This window comes from Perca fluviatilis, chromosome 8 (assembly GCF_010015445.1).
Source record: "Perca fluviatilis chromosome 8, GENO_Pfluv_1.0, whole genome shotgun sequence".
Lineage (NCBI taxonomy): Eukaryota > Metazoa > Chordata > Actinopteri > Perciformes > Percidae > Perca > Perca fluviatilis.
This window is the reverse complement of record NC_053119.1, coordinates 27,390,538-27,411,167: the sequence shown is the minus strand read 5'-3', so window position 1 is coordinate 27,411,167 and position 20,630 is coordinate 27,390,538. Positions and strand designations below refer to the sequence as shown.

At 43.3% G+C, this 20,630-nt stretch overlaps 1 protein-coding gene across 6 annotated transcripts in view; it reads right to left on the bottom strand.

Moving 5' to 3' along the window:
- Positions 1 to 14,705, bottom strand: part of mtss1la (MTSS I-BAR domain containing 2a) — a 28,172-nt gene extending 13,467 nt beyond the window's left edge. For 2 of the 6 annotated variants that reach the window (XM_039809044.1, XM_039809040.1), the window contains exons 1-3: positions 14,081 to 14,705; positions 10,590 to 10,651; positions 10,414 to 10,487 (exon numbers count right to left, since the gene is read on the bottom strand). In XM_039809044.1, the coding sequence (XP_039664978.1) occupies positions 10,414 to 10,487; positions 10,590 to 10,651; positions 14,081 to 14,149 (205 nt within the window). In that variant the 5' untranslated portion in view covers positions 14,150 to 14,705. Of the gene's footprint in view, positions 1 to 5,244; positions 5,440 to 10,413; positions 10,488 to 10,589; positions 10,652 to 14,080 lie in introns of those variants that run through there. The other 4 variants (XM_039809039.1, XM_039809042.1, XM_039809043.1 and 1 more) reach the window with 3 other exon arrangements.
- Between the last annotated feature and the right edge of the window lie 5,925 nt (positions 14,706 to 20,630).

Below are 20,630 nucleotides of genomic sequence, written 5' to 3'. Positions count from 1 at the left end.
TTATTTCTTCTTTGTTTTTTGGGAGTTTATCCTTATCTGAGCCCCTTTGAGTAAATTCTGTGATTTGTGATTTTGGGCTAATTAAATAAAATGGACTTGACTATCTTCTATTTATATCTATGGATGCTTGACTATGTAGCAGCTTGAAACGTGGCTAAAAGTGCGTACGAGCTGGGAAAGTGATTATTTAGCAGACCTGGACCCCTGTGGCTTCGGGGGAAAGCAGAGCCGACCTCATAGCAGACACCCACACATGCATGAATGAAGCAAAACACAGACCAGGGTGGAGGAGAGCTGTTATATGCATCCACGTCATATACAGTATCTCAAAACATGGAGCAAACAACTGGGACTGCGGTGCGTGCCGCCGAAAGCTGACGGTACCTGGTTTACTACATATGCCGAACATAACTATAAATTGCCACCAGATCTGCTGTACATTGTACAATGTTGAAGAGTACGTGGGGTTGCTGGTGGGAAGGTCAAGCCCCAACTGTTGGGTTTCATTGGGAACCTTAAGCTCCAGTACCCAGGACCGGCTCAGTGTAGTCCCAGTGTTTAGTGAGTGGTTCCATCCAGAGCTCTGGTTCTGATTAACTCCCCTGATTCCTGGGGGTAGGAGGAGCGTTTTAATAGGTCTTCTTTATAGGGGGCTCTCCTGCCAGGAGCCGGGAGCCAGGAGCTAAACTACAACGGGTCTCATTCCCTGATGTCTTCAACATGGTAGCTAAGCTTAACTATCTCTCCCTTTCGGCATTGAAAACCTTGCCGCTCGGCTCAGGTTTTCATTTGCGGTCGAGACTACCGAGCTGGAGTGGGATTCTGCCGTAGTTAGATCGGTGCATTTTTAAGCTGAATCCAGTTCTCCTGAATCGAGTGGGTGCTCCCCTCTTCCTCTGCTTCCTGAGTCAATAAAGCATGTTTACATGGTCTGTAGAGTGAAAAAGTACAGAACATCCTCGCAGTTACACTTCCAGGAATATGAAGTTCTTATACAGTCATTGCTTAGCAAAGGAAATCCCATCATCCGTGAGACAACAGTTATTCCTCACGCTGGCACCTTGGCCTGACTGCGGCTGGCATAGACAGCTAAGCCTCCCGCTTTTACCCTCCCTCACGCCTTTTAAGTGCTACAGAATGTGAGCTGGCAGGGACACAGCGGAGGCCACTGATGGATGAAAGGGGCCAATGGGTTTGAGAAGGGGTGGGGGGGAGAAAGAGGGTACACGCTGCCGAGGTGCCGGCTGGGTTTCGGCCAGTCATGGGGGGCAGAGGAAGTGTTAGCTGGCTGCAGGTGCAACAGGCGCTGCCAGGACAAAGTCTCCCACATTCGGCCCAGTAAATATTGAAGTGATCATTGCTTTATGTAATGATATCCAACATCATCAACATCTTCACGCAGTTTGTGCGTTTATCGAAATCCTTTATTAAAGAACCGAAGCGCATCACGTAAACATTTTTTGTCAGTGAAGAAAAGAAAGAAAAGAGAATGAGAAGGAATTGCTTTGATTCGGTCAGCCTCACTGGTCTCGTTTAGTTAGCACTTGAGCAAATACGCAACTGAGATCTCTGAATTCAAAAACCTGACGAAACATCATACATTCACATCATCAAACGTTGGCTTCAAAGCACAGCTGGCGTATCTCGGTGGGAGCAGTCCGTATTAAAAAAATAAAGCCGCATCCCGTGCGACTGCTGGTTAGGGAGAAATGGCTTCTGATGGTGGGAAAAGAGGCGGATAAAAGACCAAGTGCGGACATCGATTGTAGAACAAGAGTACAGTTCTGTACGCCTGTAACAAGAGAGTTGGAGATCTAACTCAGGTTACATAAATTGTGGATGACAGACACAGACAGTGTGTGAGTCTTTAATGTAACTCTCCAGAATCTCTCTGATCTAAAATGTGAGTATATTCGCGTTCTTAAGAGCTAGACTAGTGAAAATAAGCATTTCATAAGATTGTTTTGTTTATGATTGTAACACAAAGTAAATGTCTGTTTTACCTTCTTTTTTTTATGTAAATGTTTTATCTGCTGACAGATTGGGGCAAAAAGTTTTTTTGTTCACTTTGTAAACAAAGCCTGATGTGGGGTGACAGTGTTTGAGGGAGGGGTGCCATTACTTTGTTTGAAAGAACTGGGAAATGATTGTTTGTATTCATTGTCCAAAATAAGACTAACAACCAAGACACAGACCTCACTTCTGTATGTGCAGAAATAATAATAATAATAATATTTTATTTTGAGATATTTTTTGATTAAAACCTAATATGTAGAAATTATTATAATTACAGTATTGAAGTGGTAACCCTTCCTTTTGCCTTTTGATGAAAGTAACAAAATACAGAAATTAAAGTAAAGCATTCTTATTACAGCAGAAAAGGAAATATTATGTTTTATATGTTATATGGGGTGACAAGTCAAGTCAAATTTATTTATATCGCCCAATATCACAAATGTGCCTCAAGGGTGACGTCTTCAAATGACTTGTTTTGTCAGACCAACAGTCCAACACTCAAAGATATTAAATTCACATTGCAATAAATATATAATAAAAAGAAAAGCAGCAAATCCTCACATTGGAGAAGCTGGAAATAACCCTAACCCTAAGTGAATATGAGTGTGAACTTATGCGCTACATGTGCATATAGCAGGATTCAAAACCTTTGTGTCACTTCCTTACATGTGGAATGTCTCTTCTTGCCAGCAGCAACAATACAAATGAAAGGCAGAGGAAACGGCCTCAGGATCAATTGTTTTAGTCACACACACAGACGCACACACACATACAGTCAAACACACACTCATCCCATTGTTGTCTGGCCCGTAGGCAGTTTTATCTCACAACCAGAGACAGCGGACAGTTCTGATGTGGTGTAAACATGTTCTGGAGTGCATTAGGGCGAGACTGAAGGAGGAGGAGGAGGAGGAGGAGGAGGAGGAGAAGAAGGAGGAAGTGATATTTTTCTGTTGGAGGAGCTTCCTTTTCAGGGACATAAATGCTGCTAAAAATAGATGCCGCCCCTTGTCCAGATGTGCTTTTCACTGGAGTTGAAAAAGGGGAGACAGAAAAATAAAAAACTGAAAAATGTACACTAAGAAAAGGAGAGAAGTACCGTAGCGCGCAATAAAGCGGAAAGAACATCAATAAAGTGGAAAGGACGGAAACTCCACAGGGCATTGTATTCGCAATGACTCAGTATTTAATGGAACAAAGCCGGCTTTACAACCTTGGCAATAAGGGTGTCTTCATCCCAGCTGACGATGTTCTGCCCACTCTTTTGCTCGGCCTAAGTTGCTCATTTGCAAACAAACCTCCAAACGATGCTGACACCGCTCCACCTCCACCTGTAGCCTCTGAGTTGTAGATACCCCGAGGGGAAGTTTATTACCGTCGCTCCCCATTCTCCTCGGTGCTGAGCTTGGCGTGCGTTTGCGGGGGGAGAGAGGCCAGTCGGAGACTAGATGTCAAATATGACCTCTGTGCATACTTTATATGCACATAGTAATAATAAAACTTTTTCATGTGGGTGGTTGGACTGAAATGTTCTTCTCTGCTACAAAACAATTATATTATCCTGGAACCATATACCTATAAAGTCTTTATGAGAGTCAGCACCTGAATTATGAAAATCACCATAACTCCATCCAAAGTCGATCCAATTTTTTTCTTTTTCATGCTGATTGATTCTGATCACCTTCAACTGCTTGTAAATAGAAGTAGTGGAACTGGAAGCCCTGCTTGCCTAAAAAAATAAATAAAAGAGCTTAATTGCTAATGTCAGCGTGCTAACTTGCTCACAATGACATACTTACATGCTGCTTTTTAGCCCATATAAAGTTCACAGTCACGTTCACCACTTTGGTTACGCGTGTTAGCATGCTAATAAGCAACAAACACAAGTACAGCTGACGCCGATTAGTTTTGCAGGGATAACATTTGTAACTGATTAACATGATAAGTCAGGGGATCAACAACATTATTTAAATTTATCTTGCAAGGAATATAGATGCCTATACCAAATGTCATGGCAATCCATACAATAGTTGTTAAAGGCAAATTCTTTATTATTTCTTTCAACCTAGATCCTATCCTATCCTCTAATCCTATACGGCAAATATGAACTGTCAATTTCCATCCACTAAAAGTGCTGTTTTTGCTACTGGCAGACTCAGATTGTTATTATAAGTGTCTGACAACACTATGGAAAGGATCCCTACACAGATAGACCTTTTTAGTAAAATCCTTTTTGTTTAACATAAGCATCCCCGAAATCGCCATCGCCAAACTCACCAGACCCCATTTAAATAAACAATACTTTTAGCGTGTATAGAGCCAACATGTTTTCACATGTAAAAGGGTGAATTAAGGGTTTACTTCAACCAAACCAGAATGGTGATTGTTGGAACAGTGGAAAGACAAATCCAAGATGGCTATATTTTGGGTTTTGGTTTCATGTTAAACAAAAATAATCTTACCCTTTTATCAAAAAGGTCAACCTCTGTAGGGATCCTTTCCGTATTGTTGTCAGACACTTAGAATAATAATTTGAGCATGTCGGTGGTAAAAAGGCCCCTTTAGTGGACGGAAATTGAAGGTGCGCAATTGCCGATTAACGTTACATTGTTGCTCGTTTCGCCACTGGCGGCTGCAGCGGTCTTGCTTAATACTGGACCAATTTCAAAAATGTAAAAATTGAAAATAGGGTTCAGGTTGAAAAATACCGGTTACCCTTTAAGACATGTCACTAATAATCAAGAATGTCCACCTCATGGTGGCAATAGAGGAAAATCAGGAAATCAGCAAAGTGATCCGTTGATCCTCTACTCTCAGCTAATTTCTCCAGCTGTTTTCAATCAGCCACCTCCGTAGATTAAAACTATGTGTATCCCTTTCAGTCCCTCTTTTAATGTCCTCCCTTACATTCCTCCATTAGGCTCTCTCTCATGTGTATTTTCCCTCCCCTCTCCAGCTCCCTTCCACACCAAGTTTGTGTTCAGGATATAGCTGAACACAGTGTTCCCCTCAAGCCTCATGTTTGTCTTCTTAGTTTGGTATTCACCCTCAGAATGAAAGCTATGCAGAACAACATTATTATTCCCCCCTTTTTTCATCTGTTTCTCACATCATAGTTGGTTGAAGCCCATAAATTGGAGAGAAGCATGGAGAGCGGTGTTGGGAGCTGTTCCTACAAACAAGGTAGACAGCTGAGGGTAGAAATAAGAGGCCCTTGTCGATACTTACAAAACTTTATGGCTGAGGGTCGCGAAATACCTGCAGAGCCTCCCTCACAATCAGCAGAATGGCACAGCGGACCACGATGCATCATTCATTAAAGTGACTGCATGTACATGTATGTCCAATCCAAAACACTCACGATCCATAAGCTCTTGTTACGAAATCAAATCCACATATAAGCTCTAACATCCCTGTTCTGGTACAATACAGGCCTCATATCAGACTTGAACATGAAATGTCAAGCTTGATGGATGTCAGTGCTGGTCACATGGGCCACACTCTCATTATTTGACATGTTGGTAAAAATAGCTGCGCTGCTGGGACAGCGTAGAGGACAGTAATCCCCTGATCTCGCTCCGCACTAGGCCACGGCCGCATCTTGTCCATGCCAGGCCGTCCAGATGGCGGTTAGGGATATCCGTCCCATCTGCCAACCCAGAGAAGCACAGGGGCCAAGAAGATTACCGCCTCGCTGAGACACTGATCTACTAGCATAGCTCCATTCCTCCACTGAGTATGGACTGAATAAGTCAGAGAAAGAGAGACAGACGGACAGAGAGGTTGCAATGACCCAGTGAAACATTATGTCTGTGAAACGGTGTGACACTCTACAGGCTCTGGCACACAGATGGAAAGAGAGAAGGGTTTCGACAGCGTTGAGCACAGACTTGCAGTGCATTGCAGTCTGGCCGGTGATCCCAGAGTGTGAATTTTTAAAGCTGGGGGTGGCTGATCAGGAAGGGAAGCGAAGGCAGTCTGTGTCTGTGTGTTACAGAGTGGGGCTAAGAGGATTAGCTAAACGCCTCTGCCTAGCCTGGATACCCAGAGCTGTGGAAATCCCACTGCAACCACAACCCCCCCCCACCCCTGGCCAACCCACCCCTAACTAGAGTCACCTCACTCTCCCAGCCTGTATCTCATACCCTGATGGACCATTAGCCCTGAACTACTGGCTCTCTGACCTCCATCTTATTCTACCATGTCCAAAAATGGGAAAAAAATGAAGTCAACCTTCCACTAAAAACACATGCCATCCAGCCTAGCAACAACAAAACACCAAACACAGAGCCCGCTATTCTCCAGATAGGTCCGGTCCTCTGAAATACATCGTCCAACTATTTAATATGAACGACAAAAATGGTCACGACAACACTCCCTCAAGGCATTCGGCTGACCTCAGACTAAGTCCCAGGAAAAGACAGGTGTTGAAACATGAAACATTTATATTTTTAAAAAGGCTAGAATTTTCCAAATACATAGATCTAATATAGACTTTTATTGCACCCAGATGCGAGAGACCGACATGCCTTTAGACATAGGTCCATCAGCACAGCCTAGAGAGACACATTGCCAAAACGGCTGGCAGCCGACTCTTACAGCAGCTTCATAAAAACACAGAGGCTGACGCCGACGCCATGGCTGTGGCCATAAACTCTAAAAATCGACAACACGGGCACGAGGAAGCCTGAACATGAATACGCAGACACAGAGAGAAGAAAGTTGTAGGAGGTGGAAATGGGGGATGGGGTGATCTCAAATATAATGCAGCTATTATGGGGTAGGTATGAAAAGCTGCCCTCCCAGTAAAAAGACAACAAAACAAGTCAGGACAGGAAATTTATAAAATCCTCTTTCATTTACCGTCCTGTCTCCCTGGATCAATCAAGAAGCACTGAATGAGGGCAAATGTTGCTTTCCTTGGCAGGGGAAACACAGTGCCCAGTCTGGAGAGTGTGTGTGAGAGTTAAAGGGGTGACGGGGCTAGTGTGTCAAAGGTAGATTAAAAAGGAAGCCGAAAAAGAATGCAATGGAACCTCCAGCTGTGCCAGCAGCTGCAGCTCGTCCCCGAAACACGAGAGGGGAATCGGGGTGACAGCAATGACGGCCAACAGTTCATAGCCGAGGGCCTGCCCCCCGCCGTGCAATCAGCCCTATATGGCGGTGCAGACGCTGAGATAAACATGACCGCTGCAGGCAGACAGACCCACACACACACACACGAAGGGGGAAAAACAGCCACAGAAACAGAGACTTTCGAAATGGCGAGCAAGTAATCTCTATTTATCTACCACTGTTTCCTGAACAGTCTGGAGTTAGTCAGTGTAAAAGCAAGAGGAAAGAGTGGAACATCTGGTTGCCAATATATTTTAGGATAATAACTGTTACCATTGCTGCTGCCAGAAGGGCACATTTGCCTGAATTATGTTCATGGAGCCTGCAGCCTGTGGTTCAAAGGTTATCCCAATCCACTATGGATTAGCTGCAGTAAATATCGACATTCCTCCTGGCAAATTAATTGCTGGGGTTCAGAGCATGCAAAGACCAACACAGCTCCTACAGGAGAAGTGGGATTGAAATGTTGCGCTGGTTAAGAGCCCATAAAAACTGCACACTCACTTTTAGATTAATTGGAATAATTGTTGGAATTCAAAAAAAAGCAACGATAAGAGCAAACGGGTTTTGCTTGTACTGATGGATTCAATTTGCGTCGAATAATATGGGCTGAACATTGAAAACATCACTCCACAAGCAAAATAATACACAGAAACTCTCCGTGCACTTGGCCCATTTTATAATGTCGATAGTAAACAATGTCCAGTTAGAAGTTCATAATCATTTAATCTACTGTTATTTTCAATATCAAATGCAAATCACAAACTCTCAGAGCCCGAAGTTGTGACTTTAAATTGCTTTTTTTGTATGACCAACAGTCAAATAAGACTATGAGTGTACAGCCACGGTAGCGACTGTGAGACTGTACTTTGGGACAGTTAAATGCTAACACTAGCATAGCATTCTGACCTGAAGATGACGTGAGGTGAAAAGTTCGGGTATAACCAAAGTTTTTAGGATTAATTGTCAGAGCAGCACCCTGGATATCTGTGCAAAATCTCATGGCAATCCATCAAATAGGTGTTGAGATATTTCAGTCTGGACCAAGTGGAGTTTGACTGACCAACAAACCGACACTGCCTTCATCAAATGTTCAATATTTTTGATATTTGACATGCTAAAAATATCATGTCTTAATTTTCTGCCCATCAATTCATCAGCACCAGTCTAAACCATGTTTCCTTAGTTCCTCATCACTTGTTACAAAGTCTCCCATCATCCCACAGTGTTCCCTGCTGCATCACTCATACAGTCTGTGGGAAGGATGACATTAAATCCTAAAGTTAATGTCCCTGGGAGAGGAGCAGAAAAGTAAGTGGGCGTATGAGTGACACACTTAAGAGGGATTTTATGCATCTATAGCTGTAAAACTCAATCTGCCCATCTCTCTCTCATCTCTTTGTGGTCCATCTATCTTTCTGCTGTTTTACCTTCTTTTACAGTAGACACACTTTTCTTTTGAAGTCCTGCCCTGCCTATGGGCTGTACCTCTGTTTTATTGAAGCAGGCTGTCAGCTGCTAGCGGGTTGACCCTAGTTTACCTTGCTTCATCTTGCGCTCACATCAGGAATCATTTAAGGTTGATGTAGTATCGCCATGGCTGTAAACTCTACTGTTACTGGACAGGCTATAGGAGTAAAACGGGTGAGAATGTGTGAACACTGTTAAAGAAATTCCCTCTTTAGTCACTTCAGCACTAAGTGGTCAGTAGGGGGCTGTGCGAGTGCAAACGGTTTAAAAGCACGTTGGCATGTGACCTGCGAGGTCAGGTGGCCGGCTACCAGCTGTCACTCTTTTAAATATCTGGGTGTATGTTAAGGAGCCTTTGCACGCTCGTCCGGGTTTGAAGGCTTTTTTTTGACCTACATAATGCTCTCGATGATCAACTCCAAAAAAATCTGTGTTAATCAGCTGCATCTGTGGCCAGCCTGTCCGCTGCCACTAGCAGAGTGACAAAGCAGATCAGCGGACCTCATTAAGACCGAAGAAACAATAAGCTCAGATAGGGCCTAAAATCAAAATCCTGATTAATTGCACATTTTACACGCTGTTCTAAATCATCTTTTCTGAAGCCAAAATGTTTCCAGACGACGGACACAGCGTTTTTTGGGCAGAAATTGCTCAGTTGACTCGGACTCGCTGTTTTGAGTTATCCTCAATTATGCTTTCCATGTGGCTGACTGGTCCGGGCAAAGTCACGTGACTACACACGCGATAGAATTTCTTTAAGGAGAAAGTAGGCCTATCAACAGGAATAAATTATCTAAATTATCGTCATTGGGAAAAATACGTAGATAACAGCTTCAGAATTTCGATGTCGATACATTTTCGATTAATCATCCAGCCCTAAGCTCAGATTTTGACTTCTCTGAGCTGCCTCCCCCTCAGAGTTGCCCCCACTTTGGCCATCTCAGTGGCAGAATTGCGTCTTGGGGGAGCTACACTGCCTGTCCACTCACTAGTTTTCTTAGATTCTAATTGTGCAGCAAATTTGCTAGTAGGCGTACAAGATGTGTGATGTGAATGTTAAAAATAAAAAATAAAAATGTGTATGTGTCATTCAATGGATGTTGCAACCCCTAGCTCCACACAAAGTGCAAGTGCAGATAATACTGTATTCCTAAGAATGTAAGAATGTTAAACTGCACAACACAAAACATTGCAGTAGTGTAGCCCAATCATAATGCAGAGTTACACTAGCTGGTGAAAACTGTGAAACAGCATGACAAAAATAATAAAAAAAATAAAAAAAAAAAAAAATACTATACTACGATACGAATACCCATGAAGTGATACCAATACCAGTGTACTTTATTTGATTTTTTTTTTATTCATGTAAATCAAAGCAGTCAGTGTAAAATACCACCACCATTTTATCTGAACACAATTAATTTATTATTTATTAATTAATTATACACAAATATGTTTTGAAAGTGTTCAGATTATTAAAATATCTATTATATAACTGTACAACGAAGTATTGTTTGGGCGCGTTATTCACCACACCACAGTCTTTATGGGTTGTATCTGCTGCAGTAGTGGGCCAATCACAGGTCGCATTAAATCGACTTGCAGTGATTGGTTACAAGAAAAAAAAAAACATACAAATAGTAATTTTTTCTAGATCCGTGTTAAAAAATTATCGAATGCAGGTATCATTTGACAGTAGATGTTTGAATACTACTTAGTACTGTGTTATTTCAGTCGATACCTTAAAAAAAAGGTTACCGACACCCAGCCCGAACGGTGTGAGAGATTGTATTAGTAAACCCCCCCCCTTACCTCGAGAGTTGGTAGCCATGTCCGCCACCTTCTGAAAGGCATCTAAAAAGGCCACCGCTGCCAAAATCGTGGTCCTGTAAATATATTGGCACCATGAGTACATAAAGAGTCTGTAAATACTGCACAATAACTTTTCATCCCTCCAGGTTTTACCATTCATTGGAACCACTTCTCACCTGAGTTGAGAGTGCAGTTTTGTGGCCTTGGCACTGAAGTCTTCCCACACAGGGTAAGAGCTCTGATTAGAAAAGGGAAAAGAAATGAGTCAAACAAATATCTCACCAAGGACATAAAAGTGCACAGGCATACCTTCTCAAACACACACACACAGTATGCATACATATTTGAGAGTACATGTTCTCTTCAACATGACAGAATCTGTATTTTCTCTTTAATTTACACTGATTGTACCGAGTTGAAATAAGGTTCCACTCAGGTTGTACTCAAAGGGAGCTTGGCATCTTACTAGAGATGGTGCGATACAATTTTTTTTGCTTCCCGATACCGATTCCGATACCTGAACTTGCGTATCGGCCGATACCAAGTTCTGATCCGATACCAGTGTGTTATACATTTTATTATGTTTTAACAACTGTATACTACTATCCCTGTATGGATGTGATATTATTTCTATCTTTGTTGTCGGTCTGGCTCAGGTTAAACTCTTTGTGAAACACGAACAAACACAAACTATGAACACCACAGAACTTTCTTTTATTATCCAGTTTGACAGTCAGTTAGAACGGAAAAAAGAACATAAATAAACTACTTTAACGTAGATTTTCTTTAGGGCTTTATTAAGTGGTATCGGATCGGTGCATAAACTCCAGTACTTCCCGATACCAATACCAGCGTTTTAGGCAGTATCGGAGGCGATACCGATACTGGTATCGGTACATCTCTACATCTTACCCCAGGGTTAGAAACAGTGTGGTGTAAATGCTCGGTGCTCTGACTTGTCTTTAAAAAGGTCAACGTGATTCCTCAGTGCACACGCACATTTAGGTTATTATTGTCCTCGATCAGCCTAGACGCCCTCTTCCCTCGTTCTTTGCTATGGGCTGTTATGCGTGTTCATGTGTTTAGATGTCTTTCATACATGCATGATCTGAATAAGCTCTCATATCATGACTGTTTATGTGCACCGGGCAGGTAGTGTGGCTGGTCTTTGAAATTTCTGGATTAGATTTCCCCCAGGATCATCATATGCAGCCTTGAGCTGTAATAGCAGAAACCAAACATAAAACACATTCAAGGCTAGATCCCATTAGAGCAAGGGCTTGAGCCCAGGAGAACGGAGAGGAAAGGCATAACCCCCCCCCCCATGTCCCCCTTTTGATGGAGAGCAGCCAAAAGAGGCTGCACGTCCTGACTATATATAGTCAGTTTGCAATCTGGAAACAGTCTTGCTCTTCATCACTCCTGGTTTAACGTACATTCTGGAAATGACAGCGTTCAACTCCCAGCTTCTCTCTGCCTTAAAAAAAAAAAAGAAGAAGTGATTTAGGAGCCGTCGTCGCTAACAAAAATGTTTATCGTGATCCTCCCCAGCCTCGCTGTCTGCGCTTGACTCCAACAGGTGTCTAATTAGCTTGTGAGGCCTGTGACTCCCAGGAGCGGGAGGGATGCGCTGCCAAGACAGCTGAGGGAGGAGGGTGAAGAAACGGGCAAAGAGGGCTACATGCAGAGCAGCAGGGGAGGGTGGCACACGCATTTCTCTCTCTTCATCTACACCAAGCCACTCCCTGGGAGGCCAGGGGAGACAAACAGTGGGATGGGGAAGGAGGAATGGAAGGAGAGACAGGCTCTTCCTCCCATGCCTCGTCATTCGCTGGAGGGCGAGGTCAGAACTATCATCCTCGGAGGTGGTTCGCGCAACATTTTTTTAAAAAGTGGTTGCTTTCCCACACATACACACACACAGGCTTAAAGTCGCATCCCATTCGCATCCATTGCTGACCTATTTCTTGATTTCTGATGTAATCCAGCTGAATCACTGTATTCATTTTCACCCTGCCTCCTCTTCCATCACCTCCTACACTTTTATTTCCTTTCCTGTAGCTTCATCAGACAGTTACATAACCAACAGGTGCTGCCTATAGCAAGACATTTTGTCTGTACAGACAGTTCTCCAATTGCACTGTATGGGTAGCATGTAGGTAATTGTACACTATACTGTAACATTGTTCCCAATCAGCGAGATCAGCACAGAAAAGCTGTGCTGCTGCGTTGCTCCCGGGGGGGGGGGGGAGCTAGTCTGAAAGGCTGGCGTGGCCCAGCCAGGCGGCAGGAATGAGGTCAGATGTCTGTCTCAGGACAGTGGACATGGACACTGTGCTGACTAAGGGCTTCGGCCTCATTCATCTGCGCTGCTTATCAATACACAGACTGCCTCTTTCTAAGAGCCCCTGTCTCTCTCCGGCCCTGGCATGAGCACCACAAAAGGGAAATATATGAAACCTAACCAGCGCTGCCAATAGCCGAGAGCTGTTGTCATTGGAGCCTGACAAATGAGGGCCCATAAATAGTCCGTCTGAAGGCACAACGGCCCCGTGAGCTAGTGATCGATAAGAAATCTGTTAGGTGGAAAGTGCTGCCTGATGCTCGACTTGTTCGCTCTTATTGACACTTTTTTTAGCATGACTGCCTCCACAATGGGAAGACTGGGAGCTGCCACCAGGCCTGACGACGAATACGTTCACACTTTCCATCTGTTGTCTGAACAACAACAGACCACCCTGGTTCAACTTCCTTGACTTGACCCTCCCCCAACACACACGCACACACACACGTGTAATACATAATGGGAGACATCCAGTTCCTGCTTAAGAAAATCATTTATGTTGAGAGGTGGATAAGTCATTTTATATACAAATAACATGCAACGTGAGTCAGTTCATTTACTAAGGCCTGGACCCAATGTGTATTGAACTAAATATTGCTCAAGTAGGCTATGGATTTCCTGACACAAGGAAACCAAACATCAGGAAGCACAATCAATAACCTTTCAAGCCCGTTTCTGTCCGGGAGGTTCAGGTGATGGAGCAGGTTATTTTCTTTCAGAGCATCCTTCTGAGTCTGACATTTAATCTAATAATCCTTGGAGGGTGGGATGAAGAAGGAACAGTTGTTGTTTGTTTTTTTTTGGGGGCTGGGGTCAAATGTCACCCCAGAACATTTGTATTGAGATATAGCTACACAACATTGAAATTATCTCTCAAATTTGATAGCTCGATCTTTCCCCTTCTTTTGCCTGAGTTCTGCCATTCAAAAAATGACTGATCTGATTTAACCATTTAGTCATTTAGTCATGATGAGGTTAGGTTTTGACCCCTGAACCAAAGACATAAAGCCACCACCAATTCTAGTTTTTTAACAAAATAAACATTTAGTTACACACACACACACACTTCAGCCAGAATGTCATGGCTCAAGTATTGTTGAATATAACCAGTGCCCGGCGGACCTGCTGCACATTATGCAAATAACACAAAGGGAAACATGTTTCATCTCTCAATTTGTCCTGCAGCGGTGTTTCCAGTGGGGGGAGGACCCCGGTATAAGAGACAAAGGCAGTAAAAATATGCGTCTGATCAGCCACCGTGCAACCACAAAGGTCAGATATGATCCCGGTCTACTTTAATGTGTATATATGTGTGTGTGTTACCTTCATGTCGTTCACGATGGCCTGGAATAATCCACCCAGCGCTCCACACTCCTTCTCCACCGACTCCATGGTGTCAAAAAAAAAAAAAAAAAAAGCTCGTAGAAAGACAACAAATCAGAATAAATATCCGCGTTCAAACATCAGACATGGGGGATCTTTGTTTTGTTCCTCTGCCCTTCGTTGTCCTCTCCTACAGCAACGTAGCCAGCAGCGGAGAGGATGCGAAGCCGCAGAAAGCCCACGGACAGCAGCCTGCGGAGCGCACGGACAAAAAGAAATGTGCTGCCTCGAAGGCACCGGGAGCTGCCGGGAGCTCGCTCGCCCCACGGACGTAGGCTATACACAGGAGCTGGGAAAGCGCCTTGTCGTGGTGAACTACAGCCGGGAAACGTGGACGGGGCACGCACTGTGGCTCCTCATGATCGCAGCGTTAACACAATTGTGGTGAAGAGGGCAAGGAGGAGGAGGAGGAGTAGGCACCGGGCACCATGGGAGACTGGATCATCGGTCGCAGCAGCAGGTCTCGGGGACGCGCTCCGTTGTTAGTAGCGGAGCAGATGTCTCGGAGCTGGAGTCTCCCGTAATACGATCCATGGGAATGAGAAGGGGGCTGGTCAAGTGTTTTTTTTTTTCTTCTTCACTATACGCTTGCAAGTGGGTGAGTAGGAGGGGTCAAGGAGAAACACCCCCTCCTTCCATCCCTCCTCTCCTCCTTCCACCCCCATGCAAACAAAAGTGAAGCCCTAGCATGTCTTCCCGTTGAACAATTGATTAAAGATGCAAAGGAGGATTTCCCCGGTTTCTTATGTGTATTCGTCTGTCGGTGCTCATTTGTAGTAGGTTAGAGAGTGGGCCAGTTGTTTTCAGGAAACAGTTACATGGGCCATGATCACCTTTTTGCATCAGTTAATCTACCTAATAAACATGACAAAGGATAATGCTAATTCAACACTATATCCTGTGACTTAAATGAATGTTAAACATTTTGGGGAACTGCAAATGCTTTCTTGCCCAGAGTTGGATAAGAGGATTGATGCCACTTATATCATGGGCTAGCCTATCATAAGGCTATAGCCATGATGCTATAATGCATAGTTTAGCACAAATACTGAAAACAGGGGGAAACAGCTAGCCCGGCTCTGTCAGAAGGTAAGAAAATTCCCTTACAAGCACCTCCAAAGTTTACAAATGAAATTTTTTTTTTCGCTCTGCTATTTACTAGGCTACCTTTTATAGCTAGCTATGTTAGGCTACTGTTAGGTTGCCACCTGGCCAATAATCTAGCACACCCCTTAAAACCACAATTTGTCATTTTTATATTTTAGTTTTTGTATGGAGTAAACAAAATACTATAAAATGTGTTAATTCGTGAGCTTTAGACACACTGAGATAGTCAGTCACTTTAGTGTCTATGCTAAAATAAGCTTACTGTAAGCTAATCGTCTTACTCTAGGCGACAATGCAAATTAGCATTTCCCAAAAATGTCGAATATTCGGTTAAAATCAGATCATTTGGGCGAAATAAGATTTGAAATAAAGCAGCCAATAAGCCAGTTTTAACTTGTTACTGTAGAATACAACAGCGGTAGATTTATAGTAGGTTAATTAGAGGTTTGGCAGTCTACCATAACCCATCACATACAGCAGGGAGAGTTGGAGGCCACCAGAGTTTTATGTATTTAAACCACATCATCGCTTGTCTGTTATGGAGTGGCTACGATGGACTGGGGTCACCCCACAGCATTCCTGATACACATCCTGACAGTTTATAACCCTGCACATCTGCCAGCCACACACACACACACACCTCTTCCTCTCTCATCTGTCTGCTTTTCTTTTTCCACGGGAGAACATCCACCCCACCAGGCAGTTCACAACTCTTTGTGAAACATGGCCCAGTTCGGCCAAAAAACTGCAGCCCACGTCAGCAGACGGACCAACCCGAGAGGAAAATCTAGTCTTTGCCATAATTCCGAGTAAGATTATTTTTTACCAATCATGCCTCAAATTTTACCACATCATTTCCTCTTCTTTCACTCCCTTTGGGTCATGTCAGTAGAGTTATCTTACAAAGCAATTACATGACCAGTGTTGTACGTACCATGTAATAATATCCTTTGTAGGCTAGTTCTTATACAGAAGAAAAACATGACTTCTGCTGTGGGTATTTATAGAGCAACCAGATACCAGCGTGCTGTCCTGAGAGAAGGACTCATAAACAAGGGCAGAGTCATAAAATACTGTCGGAAAAAGAAAAAGAATACAAAATCATACTGTTGTTTTTTTTTAAGTTGCGGTGACTAGGTTAGGAACTGTGTCTGGTTTGGTATTTCACCCTCTTGCCCAACGTGGACAGACATGAGGTAGATGCTCTCACCACAGCACTCACTGGCATCTTTTAGAAAACAGCTATAAAACGTTATATAATATCCCCAACACAGATGCTGACATTTCTCACCACCACCATCAACCCCCCCTGAAAAAAAAAAAATTAAATCCTGTTCTCTGCCATACCGCTGGTGCATGTGCGTCTGTAAGAGTTTCCTTAATTCAGCAAGGGTGGCTTTTTAGTAAGGGAAAAAATGTGACGGTTTCTGTTTCGCCGAGCTCTCCCAGTAAAGCGTTCACAACTGAAAGCAATCATCAGCCCTAAACACATCAAGCTGGGGAGACTCATAAGATTTTGAAGGCTTATATAACCGACTTTAAGGGCTTTGACTTCTGGGTACATTTTCATTCACCATTGTGCGATAATGCCTGCTTATTTTTCAGTCCGTGCTTCACCTCATTTATATAAGAGAGTGGAGGAAAACTATTTATCTTTTCATTTGCAGAGGCAACACAATAGAAGCAATCTGGCATTTACTCAGCGTGTAGATAAGTAATTGAAATCTGGATAACGGTAGTTGTTATATTGTTGCACTCACTTATATAAGGTTACGAGGTGGGGACTCTAAAGCAAACGCCTGTTTTCTTTTCTAATCTTGCTTCTGTTCACTTCCTGGTTCCTCAGGTTCCCTCTAACCTTGACCCAGCCACAGAGGCAGCTCTCCTCGATCCGAAAAAAAAAGGAAAACACGCAGGCTTTGTGATTTACTGTGACCTTTCACCTCAGAGTCAGGTCCTACCTATGATTCAGCTGGGGCTCTTGTCTTGCCTAGGTTCATCGTCCGTAGTGAAGGATAACATTCGGGAAGCTGTGACCCCCCCGATGAAGTCACTGCTGAGGTCAGCCCGGAGGTCTTGTGTCCACTTGACCGTAAAATCTATCAGGAATTATCATCTGAGGTCCAGTCTGCTCACACTGCTGAATGTAATAGTCAGCTTACGGTGAGCTCACCTGCAGGGAATCATAAGGACACACGTATGAACATCGGCTCCTGGTTATTCTTACGATAAGATCAGATCAACTTTAAAGTAAAAGAAGAAAGTGAACGTACAGACGAACGGCAGAGAAGTGGATTACACAACATGTTTGAGAAATTCCTGTGGGTGTTTTGAAACGTTTAGTTTTTTTTTCCACTATGAAAGCTCATCTCACCATTGGAATCCATTTTAACAGAATTAATTCAAGCTGCTGTTTTCCGTCTGGGAGAAAAATATTTAACTGCTACCTTTCAAGCCTACAGGGGGTGAGCGTTTGATACTCAAAAGGCAGATTTTAGGTTAAGCATTCACAGCCTTACTGTATTTTTACTCTCTAAAACCGTATATATATATATATATATCTTTGATTAAAGACTGTCTGACTTCATAGTGCCCCCCAAACCCACACCCTTGTGTATACTGTAGTATTCTCGCCATTCATATTTAAAATATATATAAAAAAACAAACACCAGAACCAGAACTTAACATAATGTACATTTTTCAATGTGTCTTTCCCACCTTTCAGGGAGCCATTGTTTTAAGTAATTGCCCGCCAAGTCTGAAAATCAACTTTTAGAAGTATAGATCATCTTATCTTATCACATTTTGTCATCGAAATATTTTGGCAGAGTTGTTATTGTGTGGCGATACAGTTACGTGCATTGACTATTTTGTCTCAAAAGTGGTGTGTTTTTTGTCAAGCTTCGTGTTTTTTTCACAAGCTATGTGCACAGAAAATCTAATCAATGAGACAAATAATAAGCAATTACAGTCTGGATGGGGTGAAACAATCAAGTATATTTTGTACTTGCATAAAAATAAAGATAAAGACAATTTTATGAAGTGCAGGCTACATGTACTGGAACTCTTGATAAGCGAGATGTGTGTGACCCCTTGTAGTCTTCAACTTAAAAACTACAGTGATTCTTGGTTCAGCAGCTGGCTCCCATTGCTCCTTGGGGGGTTTGAGTGCTCTTCAACACTACAGTCTCTGAATGTGACACACCACAACCCCATACGTCAACACATCACAGATGGACAGAAAGTTGTCCTGGGAGAGGGATCCTAATCTATGGCATGCACTCATCGCACTGCATTTTCCACAGAAGTCTTCAAACAGGGGAGCGGATTGCTAATGAATGAGCTAATGTAAACTAAACTGCACATTCTGGCAGAGATAGGCTCTCCCTCGGGGCCCTCTGCATCTCTTTCTCTCTTGCTCCCCTTTCCTTTGCTTTCATCCGCCCATCTTTTGTTGCCTCCACTTCTTGCTCTTCCCTTTGTTCCAGTCTTCTCCTCTTCCGCTGTCTTATCATTACTTCCTAAACCTCCCAATTTACTTCCTTTTCTTACCCACCCAGGGTCTGGGTCTGGACCCCCCCCCCCCTTAGAGCTTAGAGAAGCGGAGACTCGCCAGCTCCATGTGAGCCTGTGGAATTTCCTCTATAGATTGCCCGGCAGGTCACACTCTCCTGAAGCATCCCACAGACACGTGTGCTTCTGTTTACATCTCACAAAGATCAGGGAAGAGATAGAGGCTCAGACACGTGTAAAGACAGAAAACGGTTTGAGGGGAGAAGGGCGAGCCAGTTAGACAGTGAATGAAGACAGAAAGCCCTGAGCTACAGTATGCCATGCAGGCCACGTGACTCACCTTTATTGGGACTGCTTGACCTCCACGCACATGCTGCACCCGCAGATCCCTGCATACACACAAACAAACACTGGGCCAAGATACACAAACAAAATAATGCTGAAGCTGGAAAGCTATAAACACAAGTATTCATTCCCTAAAGCAAACAAATAGAAGAAGAAAAAAACATGTAAACATGCCAAGCTTGGGAAATAATTAAGCAGCATTTCCTCTCTTTCAAATGTGGAAAATAGTTTTTTGAACTGCACTTGCTGAACAGCTGTCGCCTCAAAAAAAAATAACTAAATCCACATTCGGTGGACAGTTAAACAGCCATTTCTTGCTTGTGCTTAAAATGTTTCTGCTCTGGCACTGCAGATCCTTTCTGCTCTCATTTTTTATCACATTAGCAGCACTAAGTCTACCCTGTCGTTCAAGTGGGGAGAGGGACCATCATTTTCCATTTTTGGAAGGTAACGTGTCTGCTGGTGGTTGAGAGACAACAGAAGGGTCAACCCCAAGAATCTCTTTTTCTTCAGAGGAGGATGCCTCATAATCAGGGTCCTCTTCAACATTATCCTCAGTCTCGGACACATTCTCCTCTATGTCACTTTCAGTGTCAAAGAACTGTGACAAAACTTCACTAACAGAAAACCTTTTCTTGCAGGCCATTTTCAAATGAGAGTTAGTGTACAGAGAGAGCACACCGAGCACCAAGAGAAATGGTTTAGAAGGCCGCGGTGCCTGCGTGTGAGCTTTTAGATGTTTGCCTACCCTGTGTATCATGTGATGCAAACCATCCCTGCGAGAACCATATTTTCCCTCCCTCAGAGTGCGGGAACAACATTTTCCCTCTCTCAGAGTGCGGGAACAATATTTTCCCTCTCTCAGAGTGCGGGAACAATATTTTCCCTCCCTCACAGAGGATGGGTGCGTGGGGGTGTGTGTGTGGGGTGGGGGGAGGGGAATTGAAGATTGTGAAATTGCAACAACCTGCATGTGAAAGTGACCTCAAAACAATCTCAGCAAATTTGTGTAAAATGTTCATATTTTCTATGTTTTATACAGCTAAAACAGCCTGGGGTCAAATTGACCCCAAGGAACACCGATGCGTACAAAATGCATACAGGACATTGAAAATATATCATCATGTTAATTTTATGTTTACCCCGTTGTCCCCAGTCATTCAATATGAAGCAAAAAAAATGATGTCAAGCACTTTTTTAGAGATGTTAAACATTGAATGGGGTCAAATTGACCCCAAGGATAACAGGAGGGTTAACATGCCACAGAGCAGCAGCAGCAGCGCAGATCCAAACTGACATCTGGAACCTAAGCAAACAGTCGCATGGCGAACATCATGTACACAAATTCCCTGCAACGTAAAAATACAAAATCTGTGTAAAGCCCACAAACAGACGTAGACAAGGACATTCAGCGCGTTGACAGATTTTCACTTCGTCTCCTGGTAAAACTCGAATCAATTTATCTCCGCTGAGCCCTCCAATCTGTTTATTTGCTCTCCAGCAAGGACACGACAGCCCAAGTTA